The 23334-nt window shown below is 31.4% G+C and overlaps 1 protein-coding gene across 1 annotated transcript in view; it reads left to right on the top strand.

Annotated features, from left to right (window-relative positions):
- The window catches only part of LOC107361390 (hemicentin-2-like), a 74483-nt gene that overhangs the window by 32508 nt on the left and 18641 nt on the right, over nt 1–23334 (top strand). The window contains exons 5-7 of the mRNA XM_015928213.3: nt 18378–18668; nt 18730–19011; nt 19599–19874. Of these exons, the coding sequence (XP_015783699.2) occupies nt 18378–18668; nt 18730–19011; nt 19599–19874 (849 nt within the window). The remainder of the gene's footprint in view (nt 1–18377; nt 18669–18729; nt 19012–19598; nt 19875–23334) is intronic.

Genomic DNA, 23334 nt, shown 5'->3' with positions numbered 1-23334 from the left:
ACCAATAATAATGGTGATGATAATAATGGTTGGGATAAAATTTTGCTTTGAATAAAGTTGATGTATTTTTTTATTGCTTCTTGCGGTATTAAAGTGAAACAAAATTGTTTCCACTCATTTCCATTCTACCTTTTATTATCATGATTATGATGAGATTTTTTTCTTCGCCACTTTTTGCTTACAGTTGCAATCAACGCTTCATGTTGATAGCAACCAATCATTTTACAAGTTTACTTGTACTTTAACAACATGTTTAACATAAAAATGTTATAAATATCAATAAAAATGGTCCATTTAGTCAATCAATGATTTCTGTTGATACTTATGTGCCTCTTCATTATTAATTTCACATTTTTTAGAACACTTTTTATCGCTACTTTTCTCCATGACATTTCAACAGATCATTTTTGGAAACATTAATTTTCATCATTTTACCATCAAATTTTCTTCGATTTAATTTTAAGAAGCTTTTAGTTATTCGATTTGCATCTAATTTTCCATTCAGAGTTTTCGTTTTAAACTCATTTTCATGTTTTTTAGTTAAAGTGCTTTCTAAGTTCAAATTTGACAATTTTTCGTTCGAAGATTTTTCTTGATTTGAGCAATTTCCAATGCATTTAAAACTCTTCGATATTTAGTCAAGAAACTTCGAAAGAAATTATTTTTTCTCTCGAACTTCTATTGACCGATTTTTCGTTTTAAGACGGATCTTTTCCTTCTTGTGTTGGACTGGCAATAGAAAGAGTTAGTAAAATCTTGGGTTGAAACTGGTCGAAGTTCAGTTTTGTTAAAATCGAAATTCACTTTTTCTAAAAATAGAAATTTTTGATTGAATCTTTTGCAATGGTAGAATTTTGAATTGTTTAATCTCAAGAATTGAAAAACTCTGAATTCATGAAGAGAATATCTGAAATGTTTGATTTATTGATTCATAAATAACTTTCAACTTTGTTCAACAACTTATTTGAATTGGCTCAAATGACCATTTAACAGTGAAATTTGAAAGGTTCGATAATCAATATTGCTCAAGCAGCGTTACCAAAGTTGATCATGATTTTGTTCTGATTGAGAAATGTAAAGAAATGAAAAAATCACTGAAGCAGCTTAAGTAGGTGAGAGAAAAGCGTCTTGTTAGGAATTTTCATTTTCATCAATAGCAATGTTTATTTCTTGCTCTCTGTTTATCGAGTAAACTTTGGATTGACACTTTATCCAATATGAAAATACCAGTGAAAAGAAATTGATTTCATTTCAGATTTCCTTTTTTTTGTTCCAATTCATATGTATTAATACAAAGATTTAAACTTTACACCATTGGGAGCTCGAAAGAGGATTAACAAACCTCACAAATCCCATTCATCATCATCTTTTTTGTGCTTCACCAATAACATTGTTTCGCCTTTTCTTTCGCATCCAAACCATTGCCCTGTTTACACTCTATTCACTTGATTTCATCGGCTTCACTTGGTGACCACTAAATAGCATTGATTAGTATTTCAAAGATGAAATCCAATAACTTGAGAGGAAAGCAAAAAAGGTTTGTTTATCTTGTAGCTTTCATCGACTCAAGAGGATTACCAAGATATTTAAGTGCCAATAAGCAAGTTTACGACAAGATTAGCACATTTACCCAAGTCTTTAACATTTGACTTCATACAACTTCGCCGTTCTTCTTATGTCCAATTGTCCAAACACCTTAAAGTAGAGCAAAACTTTTCATAATAAAATGCAACTGGAACACAAAAAGCACAACTTTAATCCAATTTGAATAATTTGCATTCGAAAAAGGTTCAACTGGTTCGAAGGTAAACTTTCACTTGAACATCGAGTTTCCATTCCCAGTCTCTTCATTTTTCTACATCACTTGGCACAACAGTTAATTATCGTAATAACATGAAACAATGAATGACTAGATAATTCACCTTCGATGGTTTGTGTTGGAAACAACATTGTAACTTAATGATAGACTGGTAAGAAGGTAAAGTTATTAATGATTGTTTGTGCGCTTATTGGTTACATATTGACTGACTAATTAATCACCTTTGAACAGTGAATAATTAACAAGTGAATACGCAATGGGTTCACTGCAATTAGTTAATCACTTTTTTGGGAAATCTCTTTCAATTCTTCGAAAAGGAAAAGGTGAAAATTTTGATTTTTGCCAAACAACAATCTTGGACTTTTCTCGGCCCTTCAACTCTACAAGTTCAACTTGTCTGTCCTTTTGCTTTGCTAAAAGCCTTTACATCTATTTTCACCTTCAATTAGATTCATTCAAGTGTTCCAGAATCATTTCTGCACCAATTAACATGATATGTTATTTTTTTACTTTCCTTTTTTGGTGAACATGAATGTTGCCCTGGAATATCATCAAATGTAATATTTTTTACTTCTTTAACCATTTGTCAATCAAATGTAAAACCCGCAAGAATGAATAACTTTTCAACAGAAAAGAAGAAGAAGAAGAAAGTATTATTACTTGAGTGAATTATCATTTTGTGCAAGTGAACAAAAGTAACTCATATTAATATTGAGATTGACAAGCTGAATGCAAATGTTAACAATTGTTGTATTAATGTTTAGTGGATAACATTTGCATTAATATGACAAACAAAAAACTCTATCGACAATTTAGGTTAAAACAAAGGTTTAACCATTTGCCAACATTTAAAACCAACACTTGACTTACAAATATCGGCTTTACTCTCAACATTAAAACATCTTAATTGAACAACCATTTACTCTTGACTAATCCTCTATTAATGAGCATAAAGTGGTTTAAATTGTCAAGAATCAACAGCAAATTCAATATTCACTCCATGACTTATTCAATGACAGTTCAACTCTTTAATCTCTTCTTCCTTCTCGATGAAATACCATTCAAACGAAACTAAATTAATGTAAATTCAGTTTCAATACTTGCTGCAAACATTTCTAGTTTCTTTGTCTATCGAATCTCATCAATTGAATGACGGGAAAAAGGCAATTAAACAAGTCTCAAAAAGACTGATCATAAGACGAAATTTTTCGAGAAAATGGAAAGTTCTCATTGCATGTTGCGGCTGTTTATCAATTGTCACTTTGCAAGCAACCATTTAGTCTGGTAATAACGGCCTGAAAATAATAATGATAATGGATTAAATTGGTTTGATTCACTGGAATAATATTACCTTTCCATACTAATAACGTCCACACAGTAAAGGTTAGCCAATGGGAGAGTGAATGCCTCAAGGGTACAGAAAACATTGACGCAAATGCGTAAGAAAAGTTAATAATGGAAAGAGTAAAAGTATAAAAGTAATTGCAGTGATTTAACACAATTTTCAATGCACAACTCTTGTTACATCCTCTCATCATCATCATCATTTTCATTACTTTTTTTTATCAATATTATTCTTCCCTTCATAACCTCATTCATATCTATTACAAAGCTATCCTCATCATACTCCAACCCATCCTCTTGATCCATAGGGAAGCAACTGCACTCTCTCCCATTACATTGGACACCCCTTAAGCTTCATTTTTACACTCTTTTTCTTTCCTCATTTTAACACCAATAAATGATTCTTTTTTTCACTTCTCAAAAAGTACTCATTGTTATGTGTACGAACACAAAGAGAGATAAAAAAACTTTACGGTTTTGCTGCTTGTTGAGTGGCCCATGATGATAATAGCCCCCAAGTGTGAGTTTGATAAACATTTTTTTTTTGTTGCCTTCTTCTTCTTCTTTCCATCAAAGGACATAATTTTATCATCTTGACAACAAGACAAACCAAATGATTACCTTTGATGTAACAACTTGAAGCAATCTGAGCCTAGATCGACTCGACACTCCAACCAAACATCAATTGTGTTTACTGGTAAAAATAAAGATTTGATTCACTTACCATCATTAGACTTACATTATCATTATTTTTCCCATTTTCAAGGTAACATTCATCAATCTCATGGTGTAATATGATAACCAATACTTGATGTGTTTTCACTCCTAATGCTTGTTCATTATTTTATAATAAATCAAAAGAGTAACATTTTGTTTGTCCTTCAACATTTACAGTTGATACAAAGTTTTGTCTTCACCGACAAAACCGACACTTTATTAGCTTTTCAACTCTAATAGCTCTGATCATTTGATCAATTTTTGAAAGAAAACAAACTTCGAATCATACACAAAACTCGAATTTAATTTTCTGAAAATTCGATTAAAGGATCCAAATTTTCGAAAGAAAACCAGAATCGATGAATGTCAAATTGACAATCGATTAAAACGAAAACAAAGAAACGAAAAATTCCTAAAATCATGGTTCTTCTCTAAGCACTCAATCGAACTATTTATCATGATGAAATTAGCACTTTGACTTTTGTCGAATCATTGAATCTCAATAATTCAAGTTGAACTTTTTGCCAAATCAATTTTACTTTTCAATCTTGTCAGTTTCTCGTTTGATCATTGATCATTGTTAGAATGTTTTAATCATCTTTTCTTTGCTTCTCTTTCATTACTGGATTCATTTATCATTCCCATGAATCTCATGAACATTTTTTCCTCCCTGAATTTTCTCTCTTTCTCTCCATTCCAATGAATATGAAACAAATATGAAACATTGTTCCTTCCCTGTTATCCATTATTTTCCTTAGTTAATCTCTTTTCACAATTATTACTTGACTGATATACTTTTTACTCTTTCATTATCATTAATCATCTAATTGACTGTCTCTCATGACTTTTATGAATTGGTCAGAGAGAGAGAGAGAAGAGCATGGTTAAAGGTTGAAGGAGAGTGAAAGTGTCACTGATGAATGAATGTTTCATGGTAAAGGGGAGCGCAAAGAGGTAACAAAAAAGTGTCCAACAAGATGAAGATGAGAAGGAAAAGATACATGATCAAAGTTGAATCAGATATGAGTTATAAAAGTAATGTAATAATCTTTACTCCCAGTCATTCCCTGTCCATACAGCAATTTTCACTGCAAACATTTCGTGTCATCTTCTTCTGCCAGTTCCGGTTGACACAGCTAATCCATCATCCAACATCATTTTCAGTCAACTTCTTCCTCGACATTTTTCTTTCGTTTTTTCTCTTTTTCTTCATTCCTCCATTAGCTAATCATGTAATTTCATGAATTAACATTGATTGCTTATTAACACAAACTTCAAGTATCGTTGCAATTAAAGTGGACCAAACATGGAAAAATGCGATTCATTGATTAACCATAATTTACTGATAATGGATAAACATTTTTCTTTATTTGAGCGACATTTTTTTCGCTTTAATTAGTTCATATTCAGAGTAATCTCATTCATTTGTTTTACCTGCTAATGGCGTCCATTTTGATCACTAAACACTTTATTCATCGTCATTTGTTTCAATGAAAAATCGACTTTTCCAGCTTTTTTCTTTTACTATTCTTGCACTTTGGGTTGATAATGAAATCACTCTTAACGGAAAATGTGAGATTTTTTTTCTTCTTTTTTACTTCTCTCAGTTTCTCCATGAAAGCCATCCTGGCAAGGGAATAGTTACTCTAGATTGTCTGTAGTTTCATCATGATTTTTACTCAACTATTGAACACAAGTAAGAAGAAGAAGTAAAATTGTTAATTAACCTTATAAAAGTTCCCAATCTCACCTGCTATTCACATGATAATACACTTTGAGTGAGAAAAAAAACTCATTTCCATCATTTCATTTCAACTTTTATTTCAATGTTAAACACTCGAGTTGATCAATCTTTAGGCCAACAGTTGAATGAAAAAATGCTGATCTGTTGAAATGTCGAATCTGAATCAACTCGAATTCTTTGCACATTAAACATTTCCCTTTCCGTCAACTAAATCATCATTAATAAAGTCGACTTTATTGACTGTTCAATTTGGGTTGATCTCATCAGAGATGTTCAATGAGACAAGAGCAACTTTTGGGTTTTGTTTTTTATCTCTTGTCCATTTTTGGACAGAAAACGTCACTTTACTGTCAATCTTTTTCCGGTCAAGCTGTTGATTTAATTTGAAACAACAAATGAATTTTTGTTTCTCTTTTTACCCTGTTTTTCATTTCATTGTGCACTTGAATCACATAAATATCAATATCAATAATAATAATGCCATTGAATGGGTGAAAACAGTTGAACAAATAAAATGATGAAAGTGACAAAAACAAAGATGATTTTGAATTGTCAATTCTTGATGTGTTTGCTTGTTAATCTCTTTGCTTTGCCATGGGATCTTCCTGTGCATACACAGATTATCATGATTATATTATAAAAACATTGATATCTTGATATAAGAAGATGAGTCAAATGTCAAACTGGGAGAAGCTGGAGAAATAGGAAAAAAAATAAAGCTAAAATGGAAAGAGGATAAAGAACGATGAAAGGTGAATATTGTTTAATTTAGACACTTTTCCAATGTCATTCATGATGATTCTTTGTCATCAACAGTTGACAGGTTGTATTGATATTGATAACAAGGTCAGGGGATAAGGTTTCACCAGGGAGTGAATAAAATATCCACAGTGAATCACAGTATTTATTCACTTTTCAAACTTTGATTAATATTTCAAGTTGAACAAAGTGTTGCTCCACTGTCAATGCCCATCAAAGGCTCCTTCTTGACCTGACAAGTTTAACCTTCCAAGTCACACTCACACAAGTACAACTGTACTCTCAAAGTAACACTGATTTGAATCTTTTTAGCTTCGACCTTCAAGGTTACACATGATTGTATTACAATTGTCCATCAAATGTCCATCAACAACTCGCCTACTTTAACCCTTCACCATTCAGTCAGAAATTCAATGCCACCAATAATGTTCCATATTAAATGTTTGGAAATTGGACAACTGAGCTGAGATTTTTTAAAACGAAATTATCCGTTTTTATGAGAAATGACTTTTATCGAAAAATAACTTCTTTAAAAATTTTTCAATGAAACATGAAATCGCCACAATAAGGTTCAATAGCTGTTATTAATGCATTTTGAATAACATTATAACCTTATTGGAACATGACATCATGAACTGAATCACATATTGCTGTGTCTAAGAATCGACATTGTTTTGCCTCAGAACTTGACTTTTACTGATTACTGATTCCAATGTTGGCTACTAATGAGCAAATACCTTGGAGTTGGAGTTGACTTCTTGCATCAAGAGAAGGCCAATAAAGACTTTAAAAATAAATTTTATTCTAGTTCATCACAGGTTCATTTTATTCCTCGAAATTGAAATCCATTTTTTAGAATTTCTCTTTTGACCTTGGAAAGTATTTTAAGTTACTTTAGTTGACATATTTATATAAAGCTATTTATAAAGGGTTAATAATCTACTTGATTCTTGCTGGAGTAACAATATTTGTGTCATGAAAGTTTCTCTTTCCTTTTATGTTGACACAAAATTTGACCCCAAAACTTTGTTTACTTTCATTTTTCAAGAATCATCTGAATTCTGAAGGAAACAAAACAAAACCTTTACCATTGATTTGTGTGACTCTTATGGTTTTTTTACAACCAAAGTCTTTTTCTTTTCTCTTTTTTCTCTCAATCCTCGAGAGAAATATTTCCAGTTGATATACAAAATGATATCGAGTTTCGGTGCAAAACCATTTCTTGGTATTGTTCGTAAAAGTTGAATATTATTGAGAGAATAATTTCCACAAGAAAAATGATATTTTCATGAGTTGATTAGTCGACATTTTAAAAGAAGAACAATTCATGACTTGAATCAGTAGCAATTATCCAACTGATGAAATCACAGGAAAATGTCTAAAAGATTTTTATTCAACGATTATAAATCAAAGAGAAATGTCAAAAAATATTTTTTTCTCTCCATTTGAAGATAAACAATAAAAGCTCATTATATCTCAATGATCATGGAATAACGTTCATCTTGATTGGACATTCTCGCTATAAAATATGAACTTCACATCTGTAGTTCTGTAAAGCTCCATTATTCCATTGAATCATTGAACTTTCTCTTTTTGCCTTCAATTCATTTTTCCCTTTTAATGATCATTTTACATTGCAATCAATCATGCCAATTCTGAAGCACCATGAACATGTAGAATAGTAAACAATGTTGAGCTCAAACTTGAACAACTTGAACAAAGTATATTAAACGATTTAGCTTCGTTCAAAGATCAGCATTTCCAAATTTTCCATTCACCATTTATCTGTCTTGGAACTTTAATATTTGAAAGAAGCAAAAAATGGCAAAAACTAAGATTAAGACGAAAAAAGTCGAATAGAAAAAAAGCAAAAGCAGAATCATCAGGAAACAAGATGAAGATGAGAAGAAGAAACGATTGGAAATCGACAATAACGATTCTTTTTTTTTCTTTCATTTGCTTTTCTCCTTTTCTCTTCATGCGATTTTTTCCTCTTCTTTTTTCATCTTTTCTCATGTTGTTCCTTTGCTTCTCGGTCGAAGTAAAAAATCAAATCATTCTTACACTTGAATGAAACAAAGTTTTTCCTTCTTCTCTTGATTCTTTCTCCTGTAAACCCAATTCTGATTCTTGCCTACTTCGTGTCAATCGGTTGATTGATGTTTCTGTCCATTTATTTGTCTACTTTTTTTTCTTCAAACAGAATTTTCTTTATCTGTTCGAAAGAAAAGAAAAAAAATTGTTCGATTCAATGAATGCAAATTACAGTTGCAATAAAACACAGAAACTCATAATTGACCAATTTCGACGGTTAAATATTCCAAGTCTATCACTAAGTTCAGTGCTAATTCGTGTCATTCCTCGAATGATGAACAGAACTTTATTGAAATGTGATTATAATTGTTGAGATTCTCTTCAACCTGTTCAGAAGATTGTCTAATTAATTTGTCAGCTGTATTATCATGAAAACTTATGTCACTTATGATGAGCAACTAAAGAAGTAACACAAGAGAAGAGAAAAAAAAGGTTACTCAAGAGACTTTGTATTCTGTCTAAATGAATTATTGAATAAAGGGTTGTAATGAGAAGGAAAAAAAATCTAGAATCACAATGAGTTGAAAGAAAAGAAAAAAAAGTTCTTATGAAAAGGAAAACGCTGAAAGGCAAAGAGAAGAGAGAATCAAGAGAAAGAAAAATGTTGACAAAGTTGTTGGCATTTGAGCGCAATTTGTTGTGTCAATCAAGTGATCGCTGAATGCAAAATTTTCTCATCATAAATGAATATTCTGATTATTTGATATTCACAAAGGAGTAAAGAAACAAAATGAGATTCATGTTGACATTGAAAGGAATGATAAAGGGAAGGCAAAGCCTCGAATTGCGTTGATTTCTTTGGACTGGTATTCTTGATTCTTGCCTGGGGCCTCTTCCTTCATCTAATATTATCTTTTTTTATTAAATCAACAGATAACAGTTCTTTAATGGCAAGATTGATTTGATGGATTCCATTGTTAAATCAATCTTTGCTTTGAAAATTGAAACAAAAGGTTTACTTAAAAAACGCAAAATCTCTTTGGACTTGAAAATGTCTTGGTGATTGAGCGATGAACAATTGTTCAATTTTCTGGTTTCCATTGGCCTGTCTTGATGGGTTTGAAGGCAATTAATTAAGACTTAGCTTTTGTTGTATGGATTCATCTTATTTCACCTTTTGTCTTTGAATCTCATTTACAGAATTAACAAGAACAATTCAAGAGAATTAAGAAAATTTTCTTCTTCTTCTTCTTTCATTATGATTATAAACATAAGTTTCGTCTGAAGCCAAACACAGTCCAGTTTGTAATCAATATTAATTTATTCAAATTGAATTGTGTGCAACTTGAGAAGTTCAATGGAATCATATTTTTTTTCCTTCTCTTCATCATTAATTAAAACTTCTTTATTCTTGTCTTTGCCTTCTTTTAATTCAATTAAATTATTGGACATTTACTTGGCTTGGAAACTTGAGCTCATTTCAAGGTTGACTTGACTATTCCATTGACTGTTTCATGAGTTGATGAACAGAAAAAAAATTCATTATTCATTTGTTAGTTTCACCGCCATTCATTTCATTTCTAAAGAGCAGCTCAAGAAAAGAAAAGTAATTGAATGATTAAAAATTGTCAACTGAAAAGGAAACTTCAAGATGATGAGAATCGGCTTTTCACCGAGAATTGAATAGGAAATGAAAAGGAAAAACAAGTTTATCGAGAGTTTACCTTTGGAAATGAGCAAAGAAACTGGAAATTAATAATAGATTTATATTCATTTGTATTATCAATAAAGATGGATTGGGATGGAATTTTGGGTTTGACTGGGAGTGAATTCAGGGAGTGAAGGTAAAGAATGATGACTTGAATGGAATCATTCATTTATGTTTATTTTTCATTCTTTTTTCATTCACATGAGAAATTAGTTGAATGTCTTGTTTCAAGTTTCTTGTCCTCATCAACTTTAAATATTAACTTGATGAAAATCGTAGCAATCATTTTTCATTTCTTTTTTCGTTTTTCATGAGAAATTTTCTCCTCTCTTTGCAAATCGAAATGTCGACAAACTTTTCTTTTGAATTAAATGAATATAATGTGATAAGATATTGATATTGTGATACAAATTAAAATGCAAAGTATGAAAAGAGGAAAAAAGATGAGGTTTAATAATGTTACCTCAAGGCTATCATGAATTTATTATTGTTCAGAGAGAAACTTTTATTTCACTTTTTCTCTTTTTTTCAACGTAAACTTTCATCCCTCAAATGATGTTTACTTTGGTTATGCTTTCACTCTTTACTTTGACATTTCAACTTAACAGGGAAAAGTTCAACGGGAAAGACTTTTCTATCTCATATTTACTCAAAAGGTTTTCAATGGCTTTCAATTTTTCGTTCTCAATGAAAACGAAAGTCAAAGGATTGTTGCAAAGTTTCAATTCATGAATGAAAGTCAATTCATTCACGGCGCATCAAAGCTCAACTTGATTCGAAAATCGATAATTGAAAGAAAAGACAATCCAAATTTGTCTAAACTTTACCTGAAATTCGAAGCGAAATATTTCTGTTATTCATAGTTCGAAACACGTTCACAGTTTCCCGGTTTATGTTTGCTTTCTTCGGAAAAACTTTATTGGAAAAAAATTGATTTCAATGTTGTTCTTAAATGTGCTTGAAATTGTTTGAAGATGCTCGATGTTTTTGTTTGTACATAATGAAGTTTTTTTGTTCGAATTTTTGTGAAAAATTTACATTTTAGTTGAAATTTTAAGCCATTAAATATTGAAATTACAAATGCAATATTTCACTTTTTATCCTCAGTTTTATTCTAATCTTTTTTCAACCTGTTTCCATGATATTTTCATTCCAAGCCAAGTTCAATATTTCACCCAATATTCCACTTGATTCACAATTTGACAAAAAACAAGCAGCACTTTTAGCAAAATTTATTAGCTCACATTATCTAGATTAATGTGAGACAGTTTTTTTATTTACTTAAATATTGCATTTACATAATTTAATTATAATCCATTTGCGATTATAAGGTTCAACTCATCATTTCAACTGACATGTACACTGGCCATGAAATATTGTCCTGTTAATGTCACATTAAGTGCAGTTTCTTTTCACTGGCAAAGTTTACAAGAGTCAATGATGAACTGTAAAAATGGAAAAGCGCAACAAACGTTATTCAAGGGTTTACACCAAAAAAACTGACTAATGTATGCAAATAAAAACCAAACATGAAAACAAAATACATAAGTTGGTGAAGATTGTTTATCGAGTCTGCTACTCGAGATGGTAAAGAAGTGGGAAAAGATGAGAACAAGAAAAGGAATCGAACAAGAAGAAAAGAAGAAGAAGAAGAAAATAAGTAAATAATCTGATGCTAATATTGTTGAACTGATCTTATTTGGGTAAAGTTTGCAAGTAAGTGTCTATTAATCTGTGCTTAGAAGCTGTTGTTACCTTTAAGGAAGAGCAAGAAGACGAAAGTGAATAAAGTCAATACATGTGTAACCAAGAAGCAAACGTTTGCCTTGATGAAGAAAAGCTTTTTATTTACACATTTACAGGGAATTGAGAACAACTTTTTCTCTTCTCTTCTCTTTTCTATTCTCTTTTTTTCTCGTCTTTTCTCACCTTTCTTCTTCCTTTCCACCATCATTCACTTCATCATCAATTCGTTCACTGTAAATATTATCACTGTTTAGCTTACGGATAGACTAACGGTTACGTGAGGATTGAACAGCTCAACTTGATAAACTTGTTTCTCATCCATGTAAGAAGCTTTACTCAATCTTTACTCTCATCAACATTTCATTGCTTTCAGATATAATTTGGTTAGATAAATATATGTCTCCATATGGACTGTGCATTTGTAAATAAAATGCTCATAAACATTGGAAAATACTGTTGGCACAGGAAAATTGTTAAGGTAAATTTATGATGAGGGCGATGTTGAATCTGAAAAGGGAAAAGATGAAAGTCAACATTCTTTCACAGAAGGCTATTTATCAGAGTAATTTATCCCGATGCTTATAAATGCTGGCTAAATCTATTAATCATTAATAACAATTTATGGCTGGACAACTGTTAGGCTTCAAACAATGGATATTATTAACTAATAACTATGCTAATAATGTCTTGGAATGAATAGCATTTTTTGAGTTCTTTTCTTATTTTCTTTTCTTCTTTTTGTTTCCATTTTTTTGCTTGTCTCTCCTCTTCTGGCTTCTTCCCTGGTTATTTTAATATGAAGCGGAAGAAAAGTCTCAATATTGGCTTATTGAATCGAGTAAATATGAGAATACAAAATGGTCACAAATGAATGTCTCAATTGAGGCAAGTAATTTAATCAAACTTATTCTCGTCTTTTCATGGAAATCATTTTTTCACTTTTCTGTTTTACATCAAGACATTTGCAAAGGTGCATTTACATTGGTAAAAGGTTGTACTTGGTGTGATTAACCAACCAAGAAAAGGCTTGAATTTGCATCGGCAATTTGCCAGAATCAGAATAAAATTCATCGATCTTGCAATCTATTCGTTATGTTATCATTGTTGAAGAATTGGTGGAATTTAAATTTTCTCTTGGAGTTTGCTTTAAACTCAGAATGATGGACGAGTGACTTTATGCATTTCACACTTTAAAGCGATGAATGGAAGTTCGTTGTCAATCGAGTTATATTCAAGTTTGGCAATTGTTTTGGTTGTAAATGTTATTTGATATTTGGAGGCTTGGTTGATGCAATTAATGAAGAAATTTTATTCCTTCAAATTGCTGCCAAATTTGGTTAGTCTTTTTTACTCTGTTGTATTTGCCTTTGGGTTGACTTCAGGTAAATTTGATTATTGCTGTAACTCTGTTTTTTCATGTTAGTTTTTTATGAATCTCATGTAAATAAATTCAGCTAAACATTATCTTGTTACAACATGAATACTTTGAAACTGGATGAGAATCTTGATTTTTAATCTAACATTTCATTGTTGTTCCAGTTGATGACAATGTTATCACATTTCGGGTAACAATGTTGACGGTATGAAAGCCTTTGGCTAAGGTCGTTATTAATTAGGGTGGAAATAGATTAAATGCATTTGGATTATTAATTAATATGGTTTAGTTTCAAGTTGAATCAAGAGTGAAGTGAGTAAGAAAAGAAATTGTTGTCGAATGAAAACACGAATAAAAGTATGAAAGGTGAAGCTGAGAGTAACTTTGTCATTTTTTGCAGGAATTTTGGACTCGGATGAACTTTTTCTTCTTTTCATTCCCTTTCCTTACAGATAATGATCATACAGAAATGTCTTGATACAAAAAAGTGTCATTAAAGAAGCAAAAAGAGAAAAAATTCTCCTTTTTCTCCTTTCATTCCATTTTTTGTCTTCTTCATCTTCCGAAATGAAGCAAATTTCGGACAATAAGTTCGTTTGATGAACAGCAAAAATGAAAAAAACTTGACCATTCATTCCGAGCTTCAGTAATCTCAATGAATCTCATCCACTTTGACACCTCAACTTGCAGTCTTGACAATCTCTTGCAGCTCGTCAAGCTTTTGGATTAAGTTGATCTCCAGACAAAGTTGCCTTCAAGAGCAAAATCAAAACAGTTTCGTTCGCGCAATTTAGTCTCATAACGAAATACTCAATGACACTCAAAGATCATCGTCAAAATAGAGTCAAAACCTTTGCGTTTTGTCTTTCGAAAATGAAAGAACTCAAAAAGTTTCCGAATCTTGAAAAGTACCAAATCTGGTTAAATGAGGTTGAAGCTCATCATATAGATATCAATCGCGTTCAGTTGATTGAATGCTATTAACTGATTAACTGCTATTCCAGTATCTTATTGATCTTTGTCTTGTGGTTCATTAGAAACTGATCGATGTTAAAAACTTTGAGCTTTTGCAATGTCAAAATGTTTTGATTTGAAACATTGTAAGCAGTTGACAGTTAAATCGCGTGTTGAATGAATCAGAATCCTTTTCGAACAAACTGGTTCGCTTGATTTCGCAGTTCTGATTCATTTGCATTCGAGTTATCAAAAGCTTGACAAAACTTCGCTTTTTCTGCAACTTGTAATTTCTTATTATCATTCCTTTAACCATTGATGAAATCTGAATGTCAATCATAATTTGTTGATGCTGGCAACATTTGAATTTTAAAATTCATCTTGTTTACCAAATTGTTTGTCTAACCAAACATTATCATGGTACAAGATTCTATTGTTAATCATGATTCTCATGACTCAAATTGAATTTTCATTTCTAAACATTTCTCCATCTCTTTTGGTTGCCTGAACTTTGGGTCAACAGAAGATTCAGTCATTCCCTTTTCAATAAGACTTGATTGTTGCACCAATGAATTTCAACTTTAATCTATTTGTCTTTGCAAATCAAATACATTGACAGTTGACAATTGCGTTAGTCAAAGTTGAACAAAAGCAAATGCAAAATGAATGCAACAATCAAAACGATGACAAAGAAGATGAAGATGTTCAAAGAGGATTGAGTTAACAAAATAAAAGAGAAACAGCAATTTCCATGTTAAACTTGTTGGACATGAGTCGGAATAAATCAATGACATTATTCAAGATGAATGTTAAGTTGGACGGTGAGTGAAGGGAAAGAAAATTCAAAGAAAGTTTAACCCAAAAGTTTCCATTTTATTTGCATAATTTGAAAGTTAACTTGCAATCAGTTTGAAAATGATATTTAAATTTCAATCAATCATTAAACATTTGCAGTTTCAAAGTAAACATTGTCAACATTTTGTTTCCAATGAATAAAATGTTAACAAGTTAATAACGATCATAGAAAGGTTTGACGAAGAACCAAGAACAACCAAAAATGGATTCAAACAAGAAAAGAGAAGAAACAACTTCTCTTTACCTCTAATTGGTAATTAATTGGTTGAAAGTCAATAACATTTGCGATGAAATACTCAAATACAATATTTCATCTTCAATTGAACCCATTTTGTTTCTTCTGTGCAAATCAATCAACTGACTGGTTCCATTGAGAATCAATGATTCTTCTAATTATTACTCTTTTATTGGGGAATCGGTTTGCAGACAAAAAGTATTCCCATCAAGAAAGGAACAAAATCTATCGAAATACGCTCAATTTTGATTTGCTTTTCAAGAGAAGCATCTTTCGCACAATTGAAGCTCAAAAGTATTCCAATCTGAGCATCGAATTACGCTCAAGTTTAAGTCTTGTTCGTCTTGAACTAGCAACGAAAGTAAACGAAAGTAAAGCGCTTGAAATGTATCGCTAACTGTTCATCAATAACCAGTCGAGTGAACCATCTTTGCATTGTTACCTTTTCACTTGATCAAAGTTTAGTTCTGTTTCGTTTATGAAGCTATTAAGCTGTTTTTAGGTTTCTTTGCGAGCGAATTTGGTCAAGTCTAAAAGTTTCTGAGCAATGATTAGTTAAAGCGTTTATTCGAGCGTGAATTGTCATTCAAATTTTCGTTCAAATCTACTTTAGTAATTTCATTGCAATATGTTAACAGAAAATCTTTATTCAAAAGCCATTTTGGACTAGTAAACAGTTAATATCTTCACAAATAAAAAGTTGCTTTTAGAAAATTCAAATAGAAATATTGGAATATTCGTTTTCATTTCATTGATGGCCCTGTGTATACAAAGTGCATAAAACTTTTCCATTTTTCTTCTTTTCAACATTTTGATTGGAAAAATGTTCAAACTTTTTCTCTTTATAAAGTGTTTTATCACTGACTGAATGTTTCAACTCATCGACAGCTGTTTAATCAGCATCAAAATATCACTGAACACTTGACATATTGAATTGTTGATTCACTTTTAAATGGAATATCAATCATCACAGAGACAACATTCACAAATTTCAACCTTAAACTGTGATTAATGACTTTTGAATGAACTAAATTTGATCATCAGATCGGATTGCACGATTAAAAAAGACTTGCCTAATCCTGGCTTTACAAATTTGCGTAAAAAAAGTAAATTTGGCCTTTTTCATGATTCTCTTGTTTGTTTATTTGCAGTTGATGAATGTTTAGTTTAATCAACTAAACAGGAAAGTTGCGTTAATCAATGTAATGAGAAAATTGCGTTTTCCTTGTTTACCATTCAAGTTGATTGAAAAGATGAATATTGATCATTTTAAATTGACGAGCAACTTTGATACTTCTCACTATTTTTATCGGCTAAATCTTGTTTAATGATCAACTTTGACCAAACATTGAACCAAAAGGCTAATCCATCAACTTTTAAATTTACATCGGAAGTTGACCCAACCTAGACTCAGTCACACCTTACTTCCTATTATGAGATTTTTGGCTTTTACTTTGTTTACCATCGCCATTATAATCATCTTTCATCATCATTTCACCATCATTAGGTTGATGATGGAAATCAATGGGAAACTGAATAGAAACCAGTAAAGTTCAATGTTCACCGCCCATACAAGTAGATAAAAGTTCAACTCGAAGAAGAGGATAAAAAATTCAGAGCCAAATTCAGTTGATACACACATTGAGAGAGAAGAGAAAAAAGTTGATGATCCTTTAAAAACCAAACATGATAATGATGAGAATAAGAATATGAGTAGAAAATGCACTTTTTTTCCTCTTCTCTTTTGTTCACTTTCCAAGCTCTTTTTTTTTCTTCACCCAACTTTTCTGTTGGATAATGATTGGAACCAGAATGGAACGCAACTCACACAAAAAAGGTTACAACACTCAACTTGGTTCAATATAAAAACACAGAATATAATACAATGTTGCATATTCTTTATCAAATTTTCTTTCAAATTTCAAACTCCAGGGAGGTAAAGTTTATCATCACTAGACATTTTTTTTAATTCTCTTCATCTTTTCTTTTTCTCTCTCTCTTTGCTCTCGTTTTTTGCTTCCTTGACTCTAATGTTTTTAGCAACTCGATTTTTTGCTGCTTGCATAAGATTGATGTGTTTCAACTGTAATCTAATATTAGAAGAGCCAACTTTAAATTGAAAAATAGCGAACCTATTATTGCCTTTTCGCCTCTTTCAATGACCTTGTATGGATGCTCAATTATTATCAAATTATAATCTTTTCATTTTCTTCCAACTTGTGACTTCAATTTTCGCATTATTATCGTCAGCATTATTAGTCGCCATTAAAGCCTTAACGAGTGTTGATTGAAGGTTGAAAAGTTCAACAAGTCATTTGTAGAAACGGGTTTTCTTCAATAATATGACAATCGATTTTATAATAGCTTGTATTGAATTGAATTATGTTTGCAACGAGTTCTTTTTATTCGATAATATCAACTTGGAATTGGTTCAACAGAGAAATTGCATTTTCTGAACTCATCTGCTTACATTTTCATGATATCAAATTTCACCCTTTTTCATTAGTTAATTTTTATTACGAAAAGTCTTTGAAATCTTTTCTTTAAAAGTTTCAAATTGATTATTTGATCCTGATCAAGTTGAACATTATGGATAACTTGAATTATGGATATTTGAACGACTGATTGCAATTGCATCGAATGTGATTATGAAGATGATTCAATCAAATCTTATAAACTCTTCATTAAACATTGCATGTTCACAAGCTACGACTCGAAGTACATATGTCATCATGCTGACGTCAAGTGGGTTTAATTACTTTGATTTGCGTTGATTTGATCCTAACATTTCAATGAACTTTTTCGTCTCAGAAGTTAATAAGAAAAGTTAATTTCCTCTTTGCGTGTTGAGTTCAAGTAATGCTCATCTTAATTGACTTGACTGGAAGGTTAACTGTCTTAATTGGTTAGTTTCAACCTTGCCCCTGTCACCAAGTCAATGTGGAGTAAAGTTCTGATAATTAGTTTTCTTTTGATTCTAATGAACATTTAAAGCTCCAAAATCTAAAACGCTTTTGCTTAACCCAATGCTGTTGAATCAAACCAACTCGTAATTCATTATTAATGTTTATACCTTTTAATCAACAGATCCACCAGCAGTGACAATCGATCCTGGAGGTCGAATTGCAGTCAACGAAAGTTCGACCATAAACTTGGCCTGTTCTTTTGATGCCAATCCACCCAATGTTTCCGACATCGTTTGGTACAAAGATGGTAATCTAATCACTGGCAATGATCGCCGACTGCCCATTCAAATTGATGAAACATCTTTAACCATTAAAAATGTCACCCACAGTCACTCAGGTTTTTATTCCTGTTCCTTGAAAAATTCCTTTGGAACAGGCAACTCTACGAATCATGCATATATCGATGTTTGGTGTAAGTTAAACTCCAAGATGAATATTGAGGGTAAACTAATTTGATTCTTGTTCCCTTCTAGATCCACCCAAAGTGTCTATTGATCTTCGTCCGTCCGTCATCATTGAAACAGGAAAATCTCTTATTCTTCAGTGTCTTGTTTCTCAAGGTAATCCTGTTACCCTGACTCACGTCCAATGGTACTTCAATGGGAACCATTTTGAAACAACTCATGACCCAAGTGCTTCTTCATTAACACTCACCAATATAACAAGTTCCCACACCGGCAACTATTCGTGTTTAGGATTCAATGGAGCCCGTTATCCGAGTCCAATCTCATCTCCTAAACAATTGATTGTTCAATGTAAGAACTTTTCTTTTCTTCGATTTTATTCATTTAGAAAATTCACTTTTTCTCATTTTCTTTCCCTGAATGTAAAAGCATTATGAACAAGAAATGAATATGAAAATGTTAATGATTCGAGTAATGATTTTATTATTTAACTTGAAACATTTTTCTCTTTGTTTTTACTTCGATTCGTTATTCAATTGATGTTTCTAATAAACAGTTTTGTTCTCTATTGGAACAAAATTTGCTAATGAAATGGAAAAAATATTTTCCACATTCTTTCCATGTTCTCATGTTGTTCAGACATAATATCAATAAAAGTAAAGAAAAGGAGAGAAAATAAATTTTTCCGAATTATTCATTTTTACATTTGAATCATTCCATCATCAACATGCTTCTTTCCAAATGATTATTCAAATTTATTTTCACCAAATTTCTGTTATCATCTTTACCAGTGGATTAAATGTGCATAAATTTGTGAAATTGATTTTGCATGACAAAGTGTCATGATTGGAAGGAATGTTGAAATGATGAGAAAAGGAAGAAAGTTTTGACCAAAATTTTCAATCAAATTTTTCTTTTCGTTTCATCCAAACTCACAGATAAACCAAGCCAAGCCAATCTAACTGTCCATTATTTGGGTGAAATGGCTTCAAAGGGAATTACTGTTACCTTGGTTTGTTCACTGATGGGTGACTCTGGTAATCCACCGGCTCATTCATTTGTCTGGCTTCACCAAGGAACTCTTTTGGAAGGCGTTGATTCCTCAAGTTACTCCATAAAATCCCTATCAGTTTCCAATCAGGGAAATTATTCATGTGCTGCTGTCAATAAACTCGGTGAAGGACCGTTTTCACATCAAATAATCAAAGTCAAAGGTAAGCAAATTTTTGCTAAAAATGGATAAAAAATGATAAAATCATTCGTCAATTGATTTGTAACTTTGTTGAAAATTGTTTCAATTTATTGGAGAAAAAGAAAAATCTGCTTTTAAAGTTTTCTCTCAATGCAATCATGACCTAAACAGACAACAAATCTCACAAGGGAACCTTGCGAACTGTTAATCGCCGAATTGAATGAAACATATCGCATCGTGTAGAGCACCTTTGATAATGAAAAAGTGAAACACGATTTATCTGCCTAAAGCCTATTTCCGGCACAATGAGCGATCAAAGCGCGAAAGATGCGTTTGCATTGCGTTTGTATTGATGCAAGGGATTTTTGAATTTCTTTCAAATTGCATGAAATATGTTTCATCGTGTAGAACACCTTCGATTATGAAAAAGTGAAGTTCAATTTCTCTGCCTCAAGCTTATTTTTAATGCAATCAGCGATCAAAATTCGACGGAGTCACAATGGTAGTAATGGTAGTGAAGATGATGATTTGCACTTGAAATAAGATTTATATATAAAAACTGTTTTTCACTTTTTAATAATCGAAGGTGCTCTACAAGATGAAATATGTTTGGTGAAATTCAAAAGAGATTCAGAAATCACACTTGCATTGATATTGGCGAATTTTTCGAAATTTGATCGCTCACTGTACCGGGAATAGGCTTTAGGCAGAGAAACGACGTTTCACTTTTTCATTATCAATGATGCTCTACACGATGAGATAGGTTTTATTCAATTCGGCGATTAACAGTTCGCAAGGTTCCCTTGTCAGTCTATCTTCAGTTTATATTCAATGAAATTGAGAAAATCGAATAAATTCTGATGGAAATCTCTTCCTTGGAAAAACTTTTATTGAAATTTTTTTCGATCGAGTTTCTTCTCAAATTTGGTTAATTTTGGTAAATATAATTTTAGTTTTACAACTTTTCAAGACTTGATTGTTGTAACTGCTTGTCTCGACTAGACTAGTCATAGCTTAACCTAGACCTGCAGTTAGTTAGGTCTTGCGTTGAGGTCTGATTGGGTTTTGACAGTCATTTGCATTAACCTTGAATCTGTAAGTTTATCATGAGAAGTTTGTTGAACTGTAGATGAATGTTATGTCATCATGGCTTAAGCTAGTTGCTCATCATCTTATAAAATATGCATTTCCACAAGTGATACCGGAAAGAAGATTAAAGTTGACCATAAAAACATGTTTCAATGTATTACAAGGACAAGTTGAATGGAATCTAAACTGGACATGAAGACTATTGAAAAGAAAAGAAAAGCATCATTTTTTTGCTCTTTTTTCATCTTCTGTTTGTTGTTTTTCATCGTTTCTTTTTCCTTTTCAATTCCCTTCATTTTCTGTCTACTTTCCAGTTTCTCATAAATCATGAAACTTTGTCTGAACTGAATTGTGTGAACAAAGTGAAAGTGAAGAAGAAGAAGAGAAAAAAAACCTGCAAGATGAAGATGAATATGAAGGAAAGAAAGGAAAACGGAAAGAAAAGTTTCACCAAAAGCAAGACAACAACAATGATGATGATGAAAAGCCGAGAGAAAAAACTGGCAGCAGAAAAAAGGGAAATTCTGGTTGAAAAAGATAGAAAATGATGACGAGTTGGATGAGCTTGAAGATGAATAAAAAGATGCGTGTCTTGCAGGTTTCAAGAGAAGACAGTTTATCGGTTAAAATTATCTTCTTTTCTCTTCTCATTTCTCTCTTTTCCTCTTTTAAAGGCCATTTATTTTGTTGCCTTTAGACAGGGAATGAACAGGCAACCGATCCAGTCTGTAAACAGATAAAGCTTCAAGTTCAATACTGAATAATAGTTTATAGATAGATAAATGGATAAAATAAAAGTTTGTAATTTATTGAACTTCAACTGTTTTGCTTTGGTTGTTGTTTGATAATATTTATTTATATCTGTTTCTTTGAGTGAGTCAAAGCAGATTTGGAATCGACGGCAAAGTTTTTGCTGTTCATGAAATGTTGAAAAATGCTGAAAAAGAAAAAAGAAAAAGAAGAAACAAAAAAGTTAACAAAAATTTAAGCTCAACCAAATGACAATTCTCATCCATTGGACAGAAAACAGATCAACTTTCAACTGAATCACAGGTATTATCATGAAAACAATATTTTCTCAAACCTTCCATTCATTGATAATAATAATGGAAAGAATAATGCATTTATCAATAGATTAACCTACCTTTTCTCTTCAAACTTCAATGATTTATTGTTTATCATTCGGGAACCCTCATAATTTGTGAAAACAAAAAGAGTTGATCAAATTTATTCGTTTCATGAAATTTTACAGATAAACAAATGAAGTATTGTACGTCAAGATTTGTAAAGGTAAATCAAACAGAGCGAAAAAACAAATCAATCTTTATTTCCTTTTGCAATATTTATACTTTGAATGAGACTTGAAACAAACTGGTCAACATTGATTGCAATGTATTACAAGATCGAAATTTGAGTTTGATGCAATCAAATGAAAAACTAAGGATTCAATCAATTCTTTTCAGTTTGTCAGCATCATGAAATTCGCATACCATAAATCTAATGTCTTTTTTGAATGCAAATTGAAAAACTCCCGGTACATTCGTACATTGATAATAATATCGTCGATATGAACACAAACTATGCTTTTTTATGTTTTATTTTCTTGAATTGAAGCAAAAGATTGCCTTTAAACTCAATTTCGATTCTTTAACTCGATCGGTTTCATAATCCAAAGGTTGTAATCATGATTCACTCCAATCGATTTTCGGAGGAAAAGTTTTATTATTATTATTCCCTTGATTCAATGAATCTTTTTGTTTCAATTTTCACTTGGAATGATAACTGTTATTTTGTGGCTCAAAATGTTACTTTTGAATGATGAAAATTGAAATGTTTTCAGATTTTGCTGGCAAAATGAAAGCTTATTGGACAAGTTGTTCTGTTAAAAAAAAGAAAATCAATTTGATTCAAGATGGACCAAAAATTAACTTCATTTAATTGAAATGCTTCAGGTCACAGGTTAATGTGTGACAATTTTAACTTTTAAATGTCCAACTTTACCAAGCTTTTGACCAATTTTTTCCTCTCTTTTCTGCATTTTCAATTCATTTCAACCTGATTCTGTTCTCAATTTAACCTGACATTGTAACAACATTGAAACAAAAAGTTTATTCATGTAATCATGTGCTTTTCATCTGAAAGAAAATGATTTCAATGCAAAACCTGATAACCTGAGGCTATCAAAATGAAGGTATAACGTTTGTCTATTGATTTCGTTTTCAATGAAAAAAAGTTGAAATACTTTTTTTACCTTTCGAGTTGCAAGCTTTACACAATTTCATAGCTAAAGGAGATTTGACTATTTCCAAATCAAAACTGAAACAAATTGCACTCGATAAATTTAAATTTCAAATTGAAAAGCAAACAATTGTCCAACAAGATTTGGTCTTGTC

Source organism: Tetranychus urticae, chromosome 1 (genome assembly GCF_039701765.1).
Source record: "Tetranychus urticae isolate SD_2017Ah chromosome 1, NJAU_TeUrti_SD_1.0, whole genome shotgun sequence".
NCBI lineage: Eukaryota > Metazoa > Arthropoda > Arachnida > Trombidiformes > Tetranychidae > Tetranychus > Tetranychus urticae.
The sequence above is the reverse complement of the archived record's forward strand: the minus strand, read 5'-3'. Positions and strand labels throughout refer to the sequence as shown.